Source organism: Carcharodon carcharias, chromosome 37 (assembly GCF_017639515.1).
Source record: "Carcharodon carcharias isolate sCarCar2 chromosome 37, sCarCar2.pri, whole genome shotgun sequence".
Classification (NCBI taxonomy): domain Eukaryota; kingdom Metazoa; phylum Chordata; class Chondrichthyes; order Lamniformes; family Lamnidae; genus Carcharodon; species Carcharodon carcharias.
Window position 1 is genome coordinate 4509972 of NC_054503.1, and position 20422 is coordinate 4530393.

At 47.4% G+C, this 20422-nt stretch overlaps 1 protein-coding gene across 1 annotated transcript; it reads right to left on the reverse strand.

The window, feature by feature from the left end:
- Positions 1–56: 56 nt before the first annotated feature.
- LOC121273024 lies at positions 57–19876 on the reverse strand. The gene is made up of 10 exons (XM_041179966.1): positions 19675–19876; positions 16152–16338; positions 14336–14401; positions 11885–11950; positions 10300–10350; positions 8848–8913; positions 2891–2956; positions 1036–1104; positions 672–743; positions 57–374 (listed from the first exon to the last, which is right to left on the reverse strand). The coding sequence occupies exons 2-10, from the start codon at positions 16276–16278 to the stop codon at positions 292–294; spliced, it is 666 nt and encodes a 221-aa protein (XP_041035900.1). The 5' UTR covers positions 16279–16338; positions 19675–19876; the 3' UTR covers positions 57–291.
- Positions 19877–20422: the final 546 nt, after the last annotated feature.

Consider the following 20422-nt stretch of genomic DNA (forward strand, 5'->3'; position numbering starts at 1 on the left):
CCCATTTGCCAACGCCTGGAGCAAGAGCCAGACTAAAAATACAGGCAATTCTGGCAAGGTGTACAATATCTCTTTAATTCTGAGTAGAAAATGATTCATTGCGAAAGAGATCAGTGTATAGGTTGAGTATTTCTCCCAGCTTCGCTTCAGACCATCTCATACTGAACAATTCCTCATATATAATTCACAATCCTAACCTCTTCCCTTATTTTAGATTAAAAATGAATCCCAACCCCCCCTCCCCCCGAGCAGCTTTTCCGCAGCACCTCTGCCTGGCGTGGTGCGTCCACTTTAAGGAGACTGTGCCAATTCAGGGTCGTCCGCCTCAGGGTCGTCTGCATCGCCGCGTGAATCTTCATAAGAATATCCAAACACTGCAAATGATAAGTGGGGTGAGGGGCTTTGTTAGGTCGCCTGTGCAGGATGTTCAACCCCCTCTCTTCTTCCACCCCCCCCCCCCCCGCCCGCCCGCCCCAACCAACCCCCCCAATTTCTCTTCCCCCAACCAATGCGCAAGCTTCCATTTCTGGCTGTTCAGCTCCAGGACGCGTCACATCCCAGCTGATATCGCGACCCGCTGCCACCCCTTCTTCCCCGCTGTGTGCCATGGTATCAGCCCCATGTGGAACCTGGGGGTGCAGGGGGGAAAAGGGGTGACGGCGGTGGTTTACCTGTGCCTTCAGCTATACTGCAACCTGGCAAGCCTCTGATCAGAGTCTGGGAGCATGGGGTGTCGTGCATAGCTGTAAAAGAAGGGCAGGTGGGCAGGGTCAGTGGGAGCAACAGTCACAGGACACCACACCACACACACACACACACACCCCCTCCCACCCCAATGCTGATTTTTACGGAGGGGAGGAGAGGGGAGGGTTGGAATAAAAAGAATGTGTGTTCCCGAGACAGCGGCGGCCCACCATTCGCAACATCCTGGCTACGCCCGCACATTCCGGGATCGCGGAGTGTCAACAGGACCTGCGCCTGGCAGCCATTGACTCTGCCTGAAAAAGAGATTGTGGATAATTGAAAACTCTGTACCTCTTCCGGTATGGTCAGAAGACAGCACCGAACTTTGTTCCATAGCCCCAATGGAATCCAGTGACTTCTCTGAAAGAGGAGGGCAGTTAAGAGATGATTAGAATCCACACCAATCATCGTTTGGTCGTGCAGAACCCGAGTATTGCCGAAACAAGGGACGCGTCGAAGCTTCTCGCCTTGCACTCATCAGGACAGAGGCGCAGGAATGCCAAATCTGAAAAGGCAACAACAATTTCTACTGCATGAGAAAAGGGTGCTGATCGGTTGGCAAGTGGACTCTTGATTGGGTCAAGGCGTTGCCATGGAGAATGCACCTATTGTTCCCTATGCTTTTGGTTAATTCAAGAAAGCCCTTTCCCCATTTTCTCATGCAATATAAATTGTTGTTCGCTTTGAAATTTGGTATTCTTGCATCTGTCCTGATGAGTGCAAGACAAAAAGCTTCGACAGCATGTATCGTACACGCACCTGTACCCTTCAATTCGTGGCGCACAGTTATTCCAATGGTACACAATTATATAAAGTAGGGAAATTATATAAGATGCTGGCCATTTGGCCCTACTTGTCTGTACGCAACACAACCTTCCCACCATCCTCTCATCTCCACCCCACCCGCCCCCCACATCACCCTTCTATTCCTTTCTCCCTCGTATTTATCCAGCTTCCCCCTTAAACGTATCTATACTATTCACCTCTCCCACTCCCTGTGCGAGTGAGTTCCACATTCTCCCAACTCTCCAGGGAAAGACTTCAAATGTCAGTCGTGTGGTTCAGTAAGCAGCACTCGTGCCTCGGTGTCAAAAGGTTGTGGGTTTGAGTCCCACCCCCAGAGACTCGAGGGCAAAAATCCAGGGCTGACACTCCCAGTGCCAACTGCACAGTTGGAGGTGCCGTTTTTTGGATGAGATGTTAAATTGAGGCCTCTCCTGCCCTCTCGGGTGGATGTAAAAGATCCCATGGCTACTATTCAAAGAAGAGTGGGGGTTGGGGGGTGGGGGGAGGGAGTAGGGGTCATCACCGGTACTCTTGGTAGGCACTTATTTCCCCCAACCAGCATTACTAGCAGGTTATCTGGCGTTTTAACATGTTGCTGTTTCTTGGATCTTGCTGTGTGCAAATTGGCTGTCGCGTTTCCAACATTACAACAGTGACTACACTTCAAGAAGACTTCATTGGCTGTGATGCGCTTTGAGGTCCTCAAGTAGTCAAAGGCGCTATAGAAATGCAAACCTCTCTCTCTTTCTTAATGTAACCTCACCCTTATCGATATTAAAATTCACCAGCCAATTACATGTGCATTCTTCCATTTTGTCGCAGTCTTCCTCTGCGTTAGCCAATCTCCAATGGTTTATATAAATGGTGAACAACAGTGTTTCCAACACCAACCCCCACCATTGTGAAAATTTGAGTCAACTATATTTAACCCTTAATGTTTGCAGTTTTGTAGCCAGCTTGCTATCCGTTTAGCTCCTCATCTGACTCCACGTGCTCTGACCTTAATCACGAGTCTACTACGTGTTACCCTAATGAAGGCCTTTTGAAAATCCAAATATACTACATCATCTAAGTTACCCATATTGATCCTCCTTGCTTCAAAGGATTCAATGGCACTGGTAACTCAGGAATTTCCTTTCTGGAATCTGTCCTGATTATTCTTCACTATATTTCAGGTTTCTAAATGGTTTCCGTTTACACCTTTGAGTAAGGATTCCATTACCTTCCCTACCACATACATGAAGCAAATTCGGCTATAGCGCACCCCAGACTTGTTCTATCGCCCTTCAATATAGGTGGACGCAATCCATCCGAACCAGGGACTGTTTGGGGGCAATATTTAGTTAATTGGAAACCGTACCCTTTACTGATTGTTCAGACTTTAGGGAGCTGCGCTCGGTCCTTCCAGAGGAGTCCACTAATGTGCCTGCAAAATAGGGGCAATATTTAGATATTTGGATCCTGTACCTTCATGATGTTCACACACCCAGGGGCTCAAGTTACTCCACTGGTGACCAGTAGCGAAAAATTTACAGCATAGCAACAGGCCACATGGCTCACCTGATCAATTCTGCTACACACGAGCCTCCTCCCACCCTCTCAAGTGCAGTCCAAACCCAGGTTTGATATAAGTTTAATATAACTTCCTTGCTTTTTAATTCTATCCGTCGAGAAGTGAACCCCAGCATCTTGTATGTTTTTTTTTCTCCAAGGGCCTTATTAACCTGTAGAGATATCTTAGTGATGTCTGAATCTGTATCCCACATCCTAAAGAATTCTCGACCCCAGGGGACTGTGGATGCTTCTGTTGTTGAATATATTTAAGGCTGGGATAAATAGATTTTTGGTCTCTTGGGGAAATCATGGGATATGGGGAGTGGCGGATAAATGGAGTTGAAGCTGAAGATTAGCCATGATTGTCCTGAATGGTGGGGCCGGCTTGATGGGCTGAATGGTCTGCTCCTCCTATTTCTTATGTTCTTAACCTCATCTGCAAATTTTTAAATTGTATGTCCAATTTTCTAATTGAGATCTTTAACTTAAATGGTGAAAACAGTGCTCCCTACACTGACCCATGTGGAAGACCACTCACCACCATTTTGAGAATCTCAGTAACCACCTTTAAACCCCTGTTTTCTGTTTTGTACCTAATTTACTTTCCATTCTGCTACTTACCCTCTGACTGTAATCCCTTATCAAAGGCCTTTTGAAAGTCCAAATATATTACATCTACCATGCTACCCTTACCTACCCTTCTTTCTGCTACCTCCTCAAAGAATTCAATTAGATTGATCAGACTTGATCTTTCCTTTTGGAATATGTTCTCATTTTGTTTTTAAATTATATTTTGGGTTTCTAGATGTTTCTCTGCTCCATCTTTGAGTAAGGATTCCATTGTCTTTCCTACCTTTTGACATTAAGCTAACTGGTCTCTGGCACCCTGGATTTGGTCTGTCACATTCTAAATATTCAAATGATTTAAATTGTCTGCTAGTCCCTCTGGTGCTATTCCCTTTACTAATGAATTTTTATATGCATTTTACAAGTGTCTCTGCAATCTTGTCATAAACTGCTGTTAATATATGTGGATGTAATCCCACCGGACCAGGGACTGTTTTGAGACAATATTTAGTTAACTGGAAACCGTACCCCTGACAGATTGTTCGGTCTTTATGGAGCTGCGCTCGGGCCTTCCGGAGGAGTCTATCAATATGCCTGCAAAATAGGGGTAATATTTAGATATTTGGATCCTGTACCTTTTTCATGATGTTCGCACACCAGGGAGCTGTTATTCCTGTAGTGACCGGAACTTACAGCACAGAAACAGGCCATTTGACCCATATGGTCCACGTTAGTAGTTATTTTTCACACAGGCCTCCTCCATCAACATACCCTGCTATTCCTATCTCCCTCATGTGTTTATCCACCTTTAAATGCATCTATACTATTCACCTCAACCACTTGCTGTGGGAGCGGGTTCCACACTCTCCTCATTGTCCAACACCATTCACAATTGGACATGGCAGGACTCAGATCTGATCAGTTAGTTGTGGGATCGCTTAGCTCTGTCTATCACTTGCCGCTTATGCTGTTTGGCACACAACTATCCCAGTGTTATAGCTTCACCAGGTTGACACCTCATTTTTAGATATGCCTGGTGCTGCTCCTGGCATGCCCTCCTGCACTCTTCATTGAACCAGGGTTGATCCCCTGGCTTGATCGTAATGGTAGAGTGGGGGATATGCTGGGCCATGAGGTTACAGATTGTGTTTGAGTACAATTCTGCTGCTGCTGATGGCCCACAGTGTCTTGGATGCCCAGTCTTGAGTTGCTAGATCTGTTTGAAATCGATCCCATTTAGCACGGTGGTAGTGCCACACAACACGATGGAGGGTATCCTCAATGTGAAAGTGGAACTTATCTCCACAAGGACTGTGTGGTGGTCTCTCCTAATGATAATGTCATGGACTGATGCATCTGTGACAGGCAGGTTGGTGAGGATGAGGTTAAATATGTTTCTCCCTCTTGTTGGTTCCCTCACCACCTGCCGCAGACACAGTCTAGCAGCTATGTCCTTTAGGAGTCAGTCAGCTCGGTCAGCAGTGGTGCTACCGAGCCGCTCTTGGTGGTATTGGAGTCCCCACCCAGGGTACATTCTGCATCCTTGCCACCCTCAGTGCTTCCTCCAAGTGATGTTCAACATGGAGGAGCACTGATTCCATCAGCTGAGGGAAGGCAGTACATGGTTTTCTTGTCCATGTTTGACCTGATGCCATGAGACTTCATGGTGTCTGCAGTTGATGTTGAGGACTCCCAGGACAACTCCCTCCCGAGTGTATATCACTGTGTCACCACCTCTGCTGGGTCTGTCCTGCTGGTGGGACAGGACACACCCAGGGATGGTGATGGTGGTTCAGGGACATTATCTGTAAGATATGATTCCGTGAGGATGACTATGTCAGGCTGTTGCTTGACTAGTCTGTGAGACAGCTCTCCCAATTTTGGCACTAGCCCCCAGATGTTAGTGAGGAGGACTTTGTAGGGTCGACAGGGCTGAGTTTGCCATTGTCATTTCCAGTGCCTAGGTCAATGCCGGGAGGTCCATCCAGTTTCATTTCTTTTAGATTTTTAGCGGTTTGATACAACTGAGTGGCCTTGCTAGGCCATTTCAGAGGGCAGTTAAGAATCAACCACATTACTGTGGGTCTGGAGTCACACGTAGGCCCAGACCGGGTAAGGGTGGCAGATTTCCTTCCCTAAAGGGGACATGAGTGAACCAGATGGGTTTTTACAACAATCAGCGATGGTTTCATGGTCATCATCAGACTTTGTAATTCCAGATTTTTATTGAATTCAAATTTCACAATCTGCCGTGGTTGGTGCTCAGAACATTACCCTGGGTCTGTGGATTACTAGTTCAGTGCCGATACCACTACACCATCGCCTCCCAAGTTTAAAGAACACAGTGGGACGTTTAGTCTTGTGTGTTAGACAGTGGGGAATTGAGACACTACGGTTATGATCACTTGCCATTAACACGAAAATACCAATGTATTTGATTTTTTTAAAACCAAAACTTGTGCAATGTTTGTACCATCTTTGTAATCAAATGTCAAATTCAGGAAGTTGTTAACTGCCACTCTCTACAGTTACGTCTGCCCTCTTGGGCCACCGTGAGAGATCCCAGGGCACTATTCTTGCTGGTGTCCTGGCCCAAGGTTTATGCCTCAGCCATCACCACGAAACAAAATGGTTTATCTGGTCATTATCACTGTGCTGTTTATGGGAGCTTCCTGTGCGCAAGTTGGCTGCTGCTTTTCTTACACTCCAGCACCGACTGTACTTCAATGGGTTCTTGGTTGCCTTTAAAGAGCTTTGGGGATCTCCTCCGTTATCAAAGGTACTTTGTAAATTCAACGGCTTTGATTAGGCTGCTGCAATCAGCCATGGTCTGTTTGAATGGCGGAGCAGGCTCGATGGGCCGAATGGCCTATTCCTGCTCCTGTTTCCTATGCTCCTAAAGAAGTTTCTCCTGGATTCCCGATTTGATTTATCAGTGACTGTCCTGCACTTATAACCTCCAGTTCTGGACTTGCCTACAAGAGGAAAATTATTTGGCACCTTCTGTGTAAGTCACTGGAGGCGGCAGGACTGGTTGAGGGAGCTGTTAATAAAGCATACACTATCCTGGGCTTTATCAATATGCGTATAGAGTACAAGGGCAAGGAGGTTATGTTGAACTTGTCTAAAACACCAGTTCAGCCTCAGCTGGAGTATTGTGTCCAGTTCTGGGCACCGCACTTTAGGAAGGGTGTGAAGGCATTAGTGAGGGTGCAGAAAAGATTCAGGGGAATGGTTCCAGGGATGAGGGGCTTCAGTTATGAATTTAGATCGGAGAAGTTGGGACTGTTTTCCTCAGAGGAGAAGGCTGAGAGGAGATTTGATAGAGATGTTCAAAATCATGAGGGGTCTGGACAGAGTCAATAGGGAGAAACTGTTCCCACTCGCGAAAGGCTTGAGAACGAGGGGGGCACAGATTTAAGGTAATTGGCAAAAGAAGCAATGGAGACACGAGGAGAAATTTTTCATGCAAGCGAGTGGTTAGGATCTGGAATGCGCTGCCTGACAGTGTGGGTGGAGGCAGGTTCAGTTGAGGCTTTCAAGAGGGAATTGGATTATTATCTGAAAAGGAAGAATGTGCAGGGTTAGGGGGAGAAGGTGGGGAAATGGCACTAGGTGAGTAGCTCATTCGAGGAGCCGGTGCAGACACGATGGGCTGAATGGCCTCCTTCTGCACTGTAACGATTCTGTGTTTCTGTGCCTCTACATCCTTTTTATAATATGGAGACCAAGAAGCTTGACACTGTCCAGGACAAAGCAGCCCCGCTTGATTGGCACCACATCCACAAACATTCACTCCCTTCACCACCGACGCACAGTAGCAGCAGTGTGTGTACCATCTACAAGATGCACTGCAGGAATTCACCAAGGTTCCTTCGACAGCAACTTCCAAACCCACTGTCTACCATCTAGAAGGACAAGGACAGCAGGCACATGGGAACACCACCACCTGCAAGTTCCCCTCCAAGTCACTCACCATCCTGACTTGAAAATATATCGGCCGTTCCTTCACTGTCGCTGGGTCAAAATCCTGGAACTCCCTCCCTAACTGCACTATGGGTGCACCTACACCACATGGACTGCAGCGGCTCAAGAAGGTAGTTCACCTCCACCTTCTCAAGGGCAACTAGGGATGGGCAACAAATGCTGGCCCAGCCAGCGAAGCCCACATCCCGTGAATGAATAAAAAAAACTGTTCACAGTAACTCCAAGTGTGGTGTTAACTGGGGTCTGATACTATCACTTCTCTACTTTTCAATTCTATCCCTCTGGAAATGAACCCCAGTGTTTTTTTTTTATGGCCTTAGTAACTGGTGTCGATATTTTTAGTGATTTGTGAATGTGTCCCCAGACCCCTCTGTTCCTCTCCCCCATTTACATGCTTATTTTTCAAACACTATATGACCTTATTCTTCCTACCAAAATGCACCACCTCACACTTACTGAAATTAAATTACTTTGCAAATTACACACCCATTCTGCAACTGTGTTAGTGTCTTGCATTTTATAGCTGTCTTCCAGAATTAACCTCCAACTTCACCTCATCTTCAAACTTGAAATTGTATGTCCAATTCTCGAACTTAAGCCTTTTATATAAATGGTGAAAACAGTGCTCCCTACACTGACCCATGTGGAAGACCATTTTGAGAATCTCAGTAACCACCTTTAACCCCCTTCTGTTTTCTGTTTGGTACCTAATTTACTTTCCATTCTGCTACTTACCCTCTGACTGTAATCACGGGTCCCTTATCAAAGGCTTTTTGAAAGTCCAAATATATTACATCTACCACACTACCGTTACCTACCCTTCTTTCTGCTACCTCCTCAAAGAATTCAATTAGATTGATCAGACTTGATCTTTCCTTTTGGAATATGTTCTCATTATGTTTTTAAATTATATTTTGGGTTTCTAGATGTTTCTCTGTTCCATCTTTGAGTAAGGATTCTGTTATTCTTCCCTCTGACATTAAGCCAACTGGTCTCTAGCACCCTGGACTTAGTTTATTGCATTTTTAAATATACGAATCATTTCAGTTGGCTGCTCATCCTTGAGTGCTACTCGCTTTTCTAATGAATTTTTACGCACATTTCAGTGTCTCTGCTACCTTGTTGAAAACTGTTGTTAATATATGTGGATGTAATCCATCCAAACCAGGGACTGTTTTGAGGCAATATTTAGTTAACTGGAAACCGTACCTCTTACAGATTGTTCAGTCCTTATGGAGCTGCGCTCGGGCCTTCCAGAGGAGTCCATCGAAATGACTGCAAAACAGGGGCAATATTTAGATGATTGGACCCTGTACCTTTTTAATGACGTTGACACACCAGAGGGCACGGTTAACCCCACGGTGACCAAAGACAGAACTTACAGCACAGAAACCGGTCATTCGGCCCATCTGCTCAATGCTGGTGTTTCTGCTCCACACGAGCCTCTTCCCACCCCTTCTTTGTTAACGTCTTGTCAATTACATTGTTAAAGTTAAGAGAAGCAGGTGATGGGTATTAGCTGTCTTCAAGTACGTATAAATAGGGAATAGATTTGTTACGTTTCCTTTAAAGTTTTGCCCATTTGTTTCAGTGCCCCTTTAAGGAGCTGTCAATTAGTTAATTTGTTTAGTTATTGTACTCAAGAGTGTGTATATATGGAATAGCTGTGTGGGAGGAAAGCTGGGATATTGAACAGGTCAATAAACTCAATAAAGGAAAGCTCTGTGTCTTGGTTTCGGTTTCACCAAACCGCATGGATCCTGTTAACACTCTGCATCTCACCCCATCAACGTATCCTTCTATTCCTTTCTCTCTCATGTGTTTACCCAGCTTCCCCTTAAATATATTCACCTCAACCACTCCCTGTGGTAGCGAGCTCCCCATTCTCTCCACTCTCTGGGTAAAGATGTTTCTCCTGAATTCCTGATCAGATTGATTGGCAGATATCTTAGATTGACAGCCCCCTCCCTCAAGAGGAAACTCGCTTTCTTTTATTTGGTCTGTACTTTCTCCGGTGCCTCTGTATCCTTTTTTTTATATAATATGGAGACCGGAACGTTGACAGTAACTCCAAGTGTGGTCTAACTGAAGTTTGATACAATTTTCACATCACTTCTTTATTTTTCAATTCTATCGCCCCAGAAATGAACCATGTGTTTTATGCTTTTATGACCTTATGAACTTGCGTTGCTATTTTTAACGATTTATTTTTGGATCAGTATTTTGTCTCTGACCTCTGTTTTATTGACCGCAATTCCAATTTTGATTTAATCCACAAATTTGAAAATTGTACTGCCAATGCGCGAGGCCAAATGCTTTGTTCAAATAGTGAAGAACCGTGATTATTCTTTATTATATTTTGGGTTTCTAGATGTTCCTCTGTTACATCCTCCATTCAGGATTTCATTATCTCTCCTACCTCCGACTTTAAGCTAACTGCTCTTTAGCAATCGGGGCTTGTTCCATCTTCCTTTTAAATATACAAATCACGTTAGCTGTCTGGTAGTCCTCTGGGGCTATTCTCTTTCCTGATGAATTTTTAAAATATAAATATAAAATGTCTCAGCTACCTCTTTCCAAACTGCAATTGCGCTGAGCGGATTAAATCCATCGAGAGCAGGGATTGTTTAGGGGCCATATTTAGTTAAGTGGAAACCTTACCTCTTGCAGAGGATTCAGATTTTATAGAGCTTCCAGAGATGTCCGACAAGCCTGCAAAATAGGGGCGAGATTTAGATGATTGGATCCTGTGTCTTTTTAATCATGTTCACACACAAGGGTGCTCAATTATTCTAGTGCTGTGCAGCTACATCAAAATTTGAGCAAAGGAACAGGCCATTCGGCCCATCTACTCCATGGTATTTCCGCTCTACACAAACTTCCTCCCACCCCCTCCTCCTTTCCCCCCCATCACCGTGTCCTTCTGTTCCTTTCTCCCCCGTGTGTTTATCCAGCTTTCCCCTTAAACGGATCTATACACCTCAACCACTCCCTGTGGGAGCGAGTTCCACATTCTCCCCACTCCCTGGGTAAAGGAAGTTTCTCCTGAATTCCCAATAGGACTTATTAGTGACTATCTTATAGTTCTGGTCTCACTTGCAAGTGGAAAAATCTCCTCTACGTCTACCCTTTCAAACAATTTTAAAGACCTCAATCAGGTCACCTCTCCCTTCTCTTCTCTAGAGAAAGCAGCCCTGGCCAGTTCAATCTCTTCCTGATGGGTTATCATCTCTTAGTTGTGGTATCGTCCTTGTAAATCCTTTTTGCACTTTCTCCAGTGCCTTTTTTTTTAATATAATATGGAGACCAGAAATGTTCACAGGAACTCCCAAATGTGGTCTAACTGAGGTTCGATACAATTTTAACATCCCTTCTCTGCTTTTCAATTCTGTCCCTCCAGCAATGAACCCCAGTGTTTTGTTTGTGTTTTTACAGCCTTATTAACCGGTGTCGATATTTCTAGTGATTTGGGAATCTGTATCCCCAGATCCCTCTGTTCCTCTCTCCCATTTACACTCTTATTTTCCGAGCACTACGTTACCTCAGGATACCTCACTCTTATCAATATTGAAATTCATTTTCTAATTGCACACTTACTCTGAAAGTTTATTCATGCCTTCCTTTTTTTGTTTCAGTCCTCAGTATTAACTACGTCCCGGAAATTTGGTGTCAACCGCAAATTTTGAAATTTTATTGCCGATTCTTGGAATGGCGAATAACAATGGTCCCAGCAATGAGCTTTTTGCTAGTCTACCCAAGTACCTTTAACCCCATACTCTGTTTTGGCATCAGCTTGTTGTCAATTCCACTGTTTAACATGGCCCCCTGCACTCCACATGCTCTGACCTTAGTCACGAGCCTACTTCTCGAAGGCCCTTTTGAAAATCTAAATATATGACATCTACTATGTTACCCTGTTTGTTCCTTCTTCAAAGAATTCAATAAGGATGGTCAGGCATCTAGTTTCTAGCTGTTTCTCCACGAAAACAGTAAAGATTCCATTAACTTATTCACCACTGAAATTAAGCTCTTTGGTCTATAGTTGCCTGAAATATTCCATCCGCTTTTTAAACATACGAATCACTTTAGCTGTCCTCTGTTGCTAGTTCCTTTGTTAATGAATTTTTAATGCGCATTTCACAGTATTTCTGCTACCTATTCCCAAGCTGTTTTTAATTTCTGTGCATGCAATCCATCCGGATCAGGGATTATTTTGGAGCGATATTCAGTTAATTGGAAACCGTACCTCTTGCAGATTGTTCAGACTTTATGGAGCTCTGCTCTGGCCTTCCACGGGAATCTATCAATGTGCCTGCAAAATAGGGACAATATTTAGAGGATTGGATCCTGCACCTTTTTAATGAAGTTCACACACACCAGGGAGTTCGGTTCCTCCAGTGGTGACCAATGACATCGAACTTACAGCACAGAAACAGACCACTTGGCCCGTCTGCTCTGTGCTGGTGTTTATGCTCCACTCGAACCTCCTCCCAGCCCCTCTTCATCTCCTCCCCATCAACATATCATTATATTCCTTTCCCCCTCATGTGTTTATCCAGCTTCCCCTTAAATGTATCTATACTATTCACCTCAACCACTCCCTGTGGGAGCGAGTTCCACATTCTCTCCAGTCTCTGGGTGAAGGAGTTTTTCGCAAATTCCTGACTGGATTTATTAGTGACCGTCTTAAACTTATAACCTCTAGTCTCGACTTGCCTACAAGAAGAAACACGTTCTTTTTATCCTGCACCTTCTCCAGTACCCTGATATCCTTTTTATAATATGGAGACCTAGAACTGTTCACAGTAACTCCAAGTGTGGTCGAACTGAGGTTTGATACAAGTTTAACATCACTTCTCTACTTTTCAATTCTGTCCCTCTAGAAACGAACCCCAGTGTTTTTGTTGGTGCTTTTATAGCCTTATTAACCGGGTGTCGATATTTTTACTGATCTGAGAGTCTGTATCTCCAGATCCCTCTGTTCCTCCCTCCTATTTACACTCCTATTTTTCAAGCACTATGTGGCTTCAGTATACTTCTTACCAAAATGCACCAGCTCGCACTTAACGATATTGAAATTCATTTGCTAATTACATACCCATTCTGCAAGTTTAAGCCTTAATGAATTTTGTCGCTTTCTTCCTCAGTATTAACAATTCTCCCCAAGGTGATTTTGTCTGTGAATTCCCCTGCCTTTTACCAGTTTGAGCAACAACTTTAATCCCTACTCTCTGTCGTCTGTTTTACAGCCAGGTTGATATCCATTCTAATACCACATAACTCCACATGTTCGAACCTTAATCCACTAACAATGCCTTATGGAAGGCCCTTGGAAAAAAAATATAAATATATTGCATCTACTATGTTACCCATATATACCCTTTCTGTAGAAGTTAACAGCTTCAATAAGATTAAGAAAGCATGATCTTCCCCTTTTGAAATCTTCCCTGTTTACTCTTGGTTATATATTTGTTTCCATGATGTGGGGATTCAATTATCTTACCAACGACATTAAGCTAACTGATCTGTAGCTCGCTTGTTCTAGCTTCCATTTTAAATGCAGGAATCATTTCAGATTCTGGCCAGGCCCCTGGCACTATTCCTTTTTCTAATGGCTTTGTACACTTATGTATTTTGGTTTATCCTTTCATGGGATGTGAGCATTGCTGGCTAGGACGGCATTTATTGCCCATCCCTAATTGCCCTTGAGGAGCTGGTGGTGGGCCACCATCTTGAGGCGCTGCAGTCCCTGTAGTGTAGCTACACCCACAGTGCTGTTAGGGAGGGAGTTCCAGGATTTTGACCCAGCGACTGTGAAGGAACGGCCGATATATTTCCAAGTCAGGATGGTGAGTGGCTTGGAGGGGAACTTGCAGGTGGTGGTGTTCCCATGTGTCTGTTGCCCTTCTCCTTATAGGTTTGGAAGGTGCTGTCGAAGGAGCCTTGGTGAATTCCTGCAGTGCATCTTGAAGATGGTACACACTGCTGCTACTGTAGTACACAGTGAGTCAGTGTTGCAGGGAGTGAATGTTTGTGGATGTGGTGCCAATTAAGTGGGGCTGCTTTGTCCTGGATGGTGTCGAGCTTCTCGAGTGTTGTTGGAGCTGCACTTATCCAGGCAAGTGGGGAGTATTCCATCACACTCCTGACTTGTGCCTTGTGGACGGTGGACTATAGCTAGTGGGGGGATTCAGTGATGGTAATGCCATTGAACGTCAAGGGGTGATGGCCGGATTCTCTCTTGTTGGAGACGATCATAGCCTGACACTTGTATGGCACGAATGTTACTTGCCACTTGTCAGCCCAAGCATGGATATTGTCCAGGTCTTGCTGCATTTGGACAGGGACCGCTTCGGTATCTGAGGAGTCGCGAATTGAAATCTGAAACCCGAGCAGTCATCTGCAAACGTCCCCATTGCTGACCTCAGACTGTTATTTATCTCCACACTTCTTTCATTATGCGTGGACCATTTTGTGGGCCATACTAAGATAATCGGAAATGATGCTCCACCACTGAGCAGCCATGCTCAAAGTCACTGACAGTGTGGCCGTCGACCTGGCTGAAAAGCGTGAGGAACACGCGGATGTTTTGCAATGTTCAGTCAAGTTGGGACACCTAGAGGCTCCGTCACTCCAATGGTGTCCAACAACATGGCCAAATACTACGGGGCAACATCCAATTGCCTGTAACCCCTACCTTTAGAGCGATTTTCAGACTTTATGGAGCCCTGATCTGATTGTAAACTAGTGTTCCACAGCTGACCTGAAAGACATGGGCAATATTTAGACGATCGGAACTCATACAGTTTGAACCCCATTCAGATACTTGGCAACGGGCCCATAGACGCCATAGAGAGGCGTCCGACAATCTGCCAGAAAAACAGGGGCAGTGCTTAATCAAGGGAAACACGCAACATTTGCAGCTTGCTCATACACCTAGGAGTCAGAGTCATTACAGCACAGGAGGCCATACGGCCCATCGAGTCCATGCTGGCTCTCTGCACACCGATCCAGTCAGTCCCATTTCCCTGCTCTATCCCTGCAAGTTTACTTCCCTCGAGCGCCCGTCCAATTTCCTTTTGAAATCGTTCATCGTCTCTGCTGCCCACCCCCCCTTGTGGGCAGCGAGTTCCAGGTCATTACTACACGCGGTGTAAAAAAAATTCTTCCTCACACCCCCCTCGCCTTACCCAAAACCTTAAACCTCTGTCCTGTTCCACCTCCCCGGTCCTTGTCCCATCAGCCAATGGGAACAGCTTTTCTTAGTCTAGCTTATCCAAACCTGTCATCATCTTGTCCACCTCTATCAAATCCACCCCCCCCCATCTCCTTTGCCCCAAGGAGAACAACTCCAGCTTCTCCAACCCCTAATCCCTGTTGCCAAAATCCCCTCATCCCTGGGACCGTTCTGGTCAATCTCCTCCGCACTCCCTTAACTCTTTATTTAATTTTAACTCTGCATTTAACCATCCCCAACCCACCCCCCCCTCCACCCTCCACAACCCCAATTTTACCCTGGGAGTGTTTGATGGGGACAGTGTAGAGGGAGATTTACTCTGTATCTAACCCCGTGCTGTACCTGTCCTGGAGTGTTTGATGGGGACAGTGTAGAGGGAGCTTTACTCTGTATCTAACCCTGTGCTGTACCTGTCCTGGGTGTGTTTGATGGGGACAGTGTAGAGGGAGCTTTAATCTGTATCTAACCCCGTGCTGTACCTGTACTGGGAGAGTTTGATAGGGACAGTGTAGAGGGAGCTTTAATCTGTATCTAACCCCGTGCTGTACCTGCCCTGGGTGTGTTTGATGGGGACAGTGTAGAGGGAGCTTTATTCTGTATCTAACCCCGTGCTGTACCTGTCCTGGGAGTGTTTGATGGGGACAGCATAGAGGGAGCTTTACTCTGTATCTAACCCCGTGCTGTACCTGTACTGGGAGAGTTTGATAGGGACAGTGTAGAGGGAGCTTTAGTCTGTATCTAACCCCGTGCTGTACCTGTACTGGGAGAGTTTGATAGGGACAGTGTAGAGGGAGCTTTAGTCTGTATCTAACCCCACGCTGTACCTGCCCTGGGAGTGTTTGATGGGGACAGTGTAGAGGGAGATTTACTCTGTATCTAACCCCGTGCTGTACCTGCCCTGGGTGTGTTTGATGGGGACAGTGTAGAGGGAGATTTACTCTGTATCTAACCCCATGCTGTACCTGTCCTGTGAGTATTTGATGGGGACAGTGTAGAGGGAGCTTTACTCTGTATCTAACCCCGTGCTGTACCTGTCCTGGGAGTGTTTGATGGGGACAGCGTAGAGGGAACTTTACTCTGTATCTAACCCCGTGCTGTACCTGTCCTGGGAGTGTTTGATGGGGACAATGTAGAGGGAACTTTACTCTGTATCTAACCCCATCCTGTACCTGTCCTGGGAGTGTTTGATGGGGACAATTATTGATTTTAACTGGGAAAGCGTTTTATTTGCTCGAATCTTTAGAAGAGGAAAACTGAACTTAAGGTGAAGACCTACTAGATGTGTCCAAATCATCCGCATCATTAGCTTGAGGTGGCTGGGTTGCTGATGGCCAGGGGCTTTGAATTAAGCTGCTAGTGGCTGAGCGGTTTGGAGTGCTGGAGTACACTTGGTAAGGCTGCATGTTGCGTGATATGTTGACACGTCTACGCAAGCCCGCCTGATTTTGCAACGAGGACTGTCGCTGAAGAGAAACAGGGGAGAGAAAGAAGAGGAAAGAGTTCAGCCGCAACATAGCAAAAGCATCTTCAAAAAAATAATCTTGTGGTGACAGACAGGGAAAAGCTCTGCTATCTACCGAACAATCCCCACCCCCGAGATTCCCCATCCCAGAAATTCACCTCCCCCGAAATTCCCTGATAATCCCCATCCCCAATAATCCCACATCCTTGAGATTCCCCGATAATCCCCATACCTAATAATCCCCCATCCCCGAGATTCCCCGATAATCCCCATCCCCAATAATCCCCCATCCCCAAGATTCCCCAATAATCCCCCATCCCTGAGATTCCCCAATAGTCCCCCATTCCTGAGATTCCCTGATAATCCCCATCCCCAATAATCCCCCATCCCCGAGATTCCCCGATAATCCCCCATCCCCGAGATTCCCCAATAATCCCCCATCCCCGAGATTCCCCAATAATCCCCCATCCCCGAGATTCCCCAATAATCCCCCATCCCTGAGATTCCCCAATAATCCCCCATCCCCGAGATTCCCGAATAATCCCCCATCCCCAATAATTCCCCGATAATCCCCATCCCCAATAATCCCCCATCCCCAATAATCCCCCATCCCCAATAATCCCCCATCCCCAATAATCCCCCATCCCCAATAATCCCCCATCCCCAATAATCCCCCATCCCCGAGATTCCCCGATAATCCCCAACCCCAATAATCCCCCATCCCCGAGATTCTCCGATAATCCCCCATCCCCAATAATCCCCCATCCCCAATAATCCCCCATCCCCAATAATCCCCCATCCCCAATAATCCCCCATCCCCAATAATCCCCCATCCCTGAGATTCCCCGAAATCCCCCATCCCCAAAATTCTCCAAAAATCCCCCATCCCTGAGATTCCCCTTCCCCGGAATTCCACAATAATCCCCATCCCCAATAATCCCCCATCCCCGAGATTCCCCTTCCCCGAAATTCCCTGATAATCCCCATCCCCAATAATTCCCCATCCCCGAGATACCCCAATAATCCCCCATCCCCAATAATCCCCATCCCCCGAGATACCCCAATAATCCCCCATCCTCGATAATCCCCCATCCCCGAGATTCCCCATCCCCGATAATCCCCATCCCCTATAATCCCCATCCCCTATAATCCCCATCCCCTATAATCCCCATCCCCTATAATCCCCATCCCCTATAATCCCCATCCCCTATAATCCCCATCCCCTATAATCCCCATCCCCTATAATCCCCATCCCCTATAATCCCCATCCCCTATAATCCCCATCCCCTATAATCCCCATCCCCTATAATCCCCATCCCCTATAATCCCCATCCCCTATAATCCCCATCCCCTATAATCCCCATCCCCTATAATCCCCATCCCCTATAATCCCCATCCCCTATAATCCCCATCCCCTATAATCCCCATCCCCTATAATCCCCATCCCCTATAATCCCCATCCCCTATAATCCCCATCCCCTATAATCCCCATCCCCGAAATTCCTCAATAATCCCCATCCCCGAGATTCCCATTCCCAAAAATTCCCCGATAATCCCCCATCCCCGAGATTCCCCCATCCCTGAGATTCCGAGGTTCTCCATCCCCGAGATTTCCCCCTCACCGCAAAACCAGGAATGTTGGGCTTGGCTCCTGGAAACTTGGGGGTTCCCGGATTTGAAGGCTGGGATGTCAACAGAGGGTGGGTCACAGCATGTAACCTTTGAATCCCTATCCCTATGATTTCCCAAGCCCAAGGTTCCCCATCCCTGATGTTCCCCAGCTCCGTGAATCTCCGAGATTCCTCATCCCCGAGGTTTCCCATCCCCATGAATCCCCGGAATTCCCCAACCCCGACGTTCTGCAACCCCAAAATTCCCTATCCCCGAGATTCTCCGACTTTCCCCAACGATTGATAAAAACAGAACTCATTCTGCCTCCGCATTAATCCAGCATCAAGGCAACAGTCTGCATTTCTGTAGCGCCTTTGATGTGGTAAAACATCCCGCTTCCCAGGAGTGTTATCGGACAGCATTTGACCCCGGCTCACAGGAGGTGGTGTTAGGGATGGGCGACCAAAAGCCCAGTCAAAGAGGTCAGTTTTAAGGAGCATCTTAAAGGAGGAGAGAGAGAGTGAGAGGGAGAGAGAGAGGCGGAGAGGTTTAGGGAGGGAATTCCAGAGCTTAGAGCCCCCAGGCAGCTGAAGGCACGGACACCAATAGTGGAGCGATGGGAAATCGGGGGGTGCACGAGAGACCGGGATTGGAGGAGTGGAGGGATCTCGGAGGGTTGCAGGGGCTGGAGGAGGTTATAGAGATACGGAGGGTTGTAGGGGATGGAGGAGGTTACAGTGATAGGGAGGGTTGTAAGGGATGGAGGAGGTTACAGTGATAGGGAGGGTTGTAGGGGCTGGAGGAGGTTACAGAGATAGGGAGGGTTGTAGGGGCTGGAGGAGGTTACAGAGATAGGGAGGGTTGTAGGGGCTGGAGGAGGTTACAGAGATAGGGAGGGTTGTAGGGGCTGGAGGAGGTTACAGAGATGGGGAGGGTTGTAGTGGCTGGAGGAGGTTACAGAGATGGGGAGGGTTGTAGGGGCTGGAGGAGGTTACAGAGATAGGGAGGGTTGTAGGGGCTGGAGGAGGTTACAGAGATAGGGAGGGGTGTAGGGGCTGGAGGAGGTTACAGAGATAGGGAGGGGTGTAGGGGCTGGAGGAGGTTACAGAGATAGGGAGGGTTGTAGGGGCTGAAGGAGGTTAGAGAGAGAAGGGAGGCTGTGAGGACGCCATGGAGGGATTTGAAAATGCCGGTGAGAACGTTATAAGTGTGCAAAGGAATGACACAAAGGGGAAATAGGGCTGAGGGTGTGCTCGGTGATGGGGATGGGGTCAGGTCTGTGCCAGGGACTGTAACTGGGCAGCTGGGTGCTGAGTATCTGGACTGCCATTCTCAGTGTGCCTCTCAACACACCGCTAGCATGGTACTGAGCCTGATGGGACGGAGCTAACCTGGGGTGGAGGTGGCGGGGGGGGGGCGGAGATAGCAGACCTGGGACCACAGGGCTGCGATGCTTGGGGGGGAATATCAGTCAACGTTCCCAAATCCTGCCCACTGACTCCTGCTCGAAAGTGAATTGCGATTCCACACCAAGTCGAATAGGCATGTGTAAAGTAACATCAGAGGGACCCCGTGCAATCATAGGGTGAAGGAAGAGCGTTGCCGGTATTCAATAACCCCCAGCGTCAGCTTGGCTGGCCAGTCCCCCAGCAGCCTGAACCCCCTTCCCTTCCGCCCGGACTCCCTCGCCCAACCGACATGTGACCCCAGCGCCGGGTTTACTCACAAGAGGCTGCTCCCTCAGCTGTTGTCGGCTTCCCCGAGTCGGTGAGCGCTCTGGGGGCCAGAAGCCTCCCCAGATCCACTGCAGGTAGCTGGCGAGCACAATGACGCAGAGAAAGGTGAAGTTGGTGGCCACTCCGATGATGGCGGACGTGACGGGGAAGCAGTACAGGATGTACCTACAAGGTTGTTGGGGGGGGTGTGCGGAAGAGAGGCCGAGCGAGTCGGGCAAGAGGGAAAGATGGGAATAGAAAAGTGGGGAAAAAGGAGAGAATGAGTGTGGGAGACAGAGACCGAGGGAGGGAGGGAGAGAGAGAGACCGAGACCGAGGGAGGGAGGGAGGGAGGGAGAGAGACCGAGACCGAGGGAGGGAGGGAGAGAGACAGAGACCGAGGGAGGGAGGGAGAGAGAGAGACAGAGACCGAGGGAAGGAGGGAGAGAGAGAGACAGAGACCGAGGGAAGGAGGGAGAGAGAGAGACAGAGACCGAGGGAGGGAGGGAGAGAGAGAGAGCCAGAGACCGAGGGAGGGAGGGAGAGAGAGAGAGACAGAGACCGAGGGAGGGAGGGAGAGAGAGAGAGAGACAGAGACCGAGGGAGGGAGAGAGAGAGAGAGAGAGACAGAGACCGAGGGAGGGAGAGAGAGAGAGAGAGAGACAGAGACCGAGGGAGGGAGAGAGAGAGAGAGAGAGACAGAGACCGAGGGAGGGAGAGAGAGAGAGAGACAGAGACCGAGGGAGGGAGAGAGAGAGAG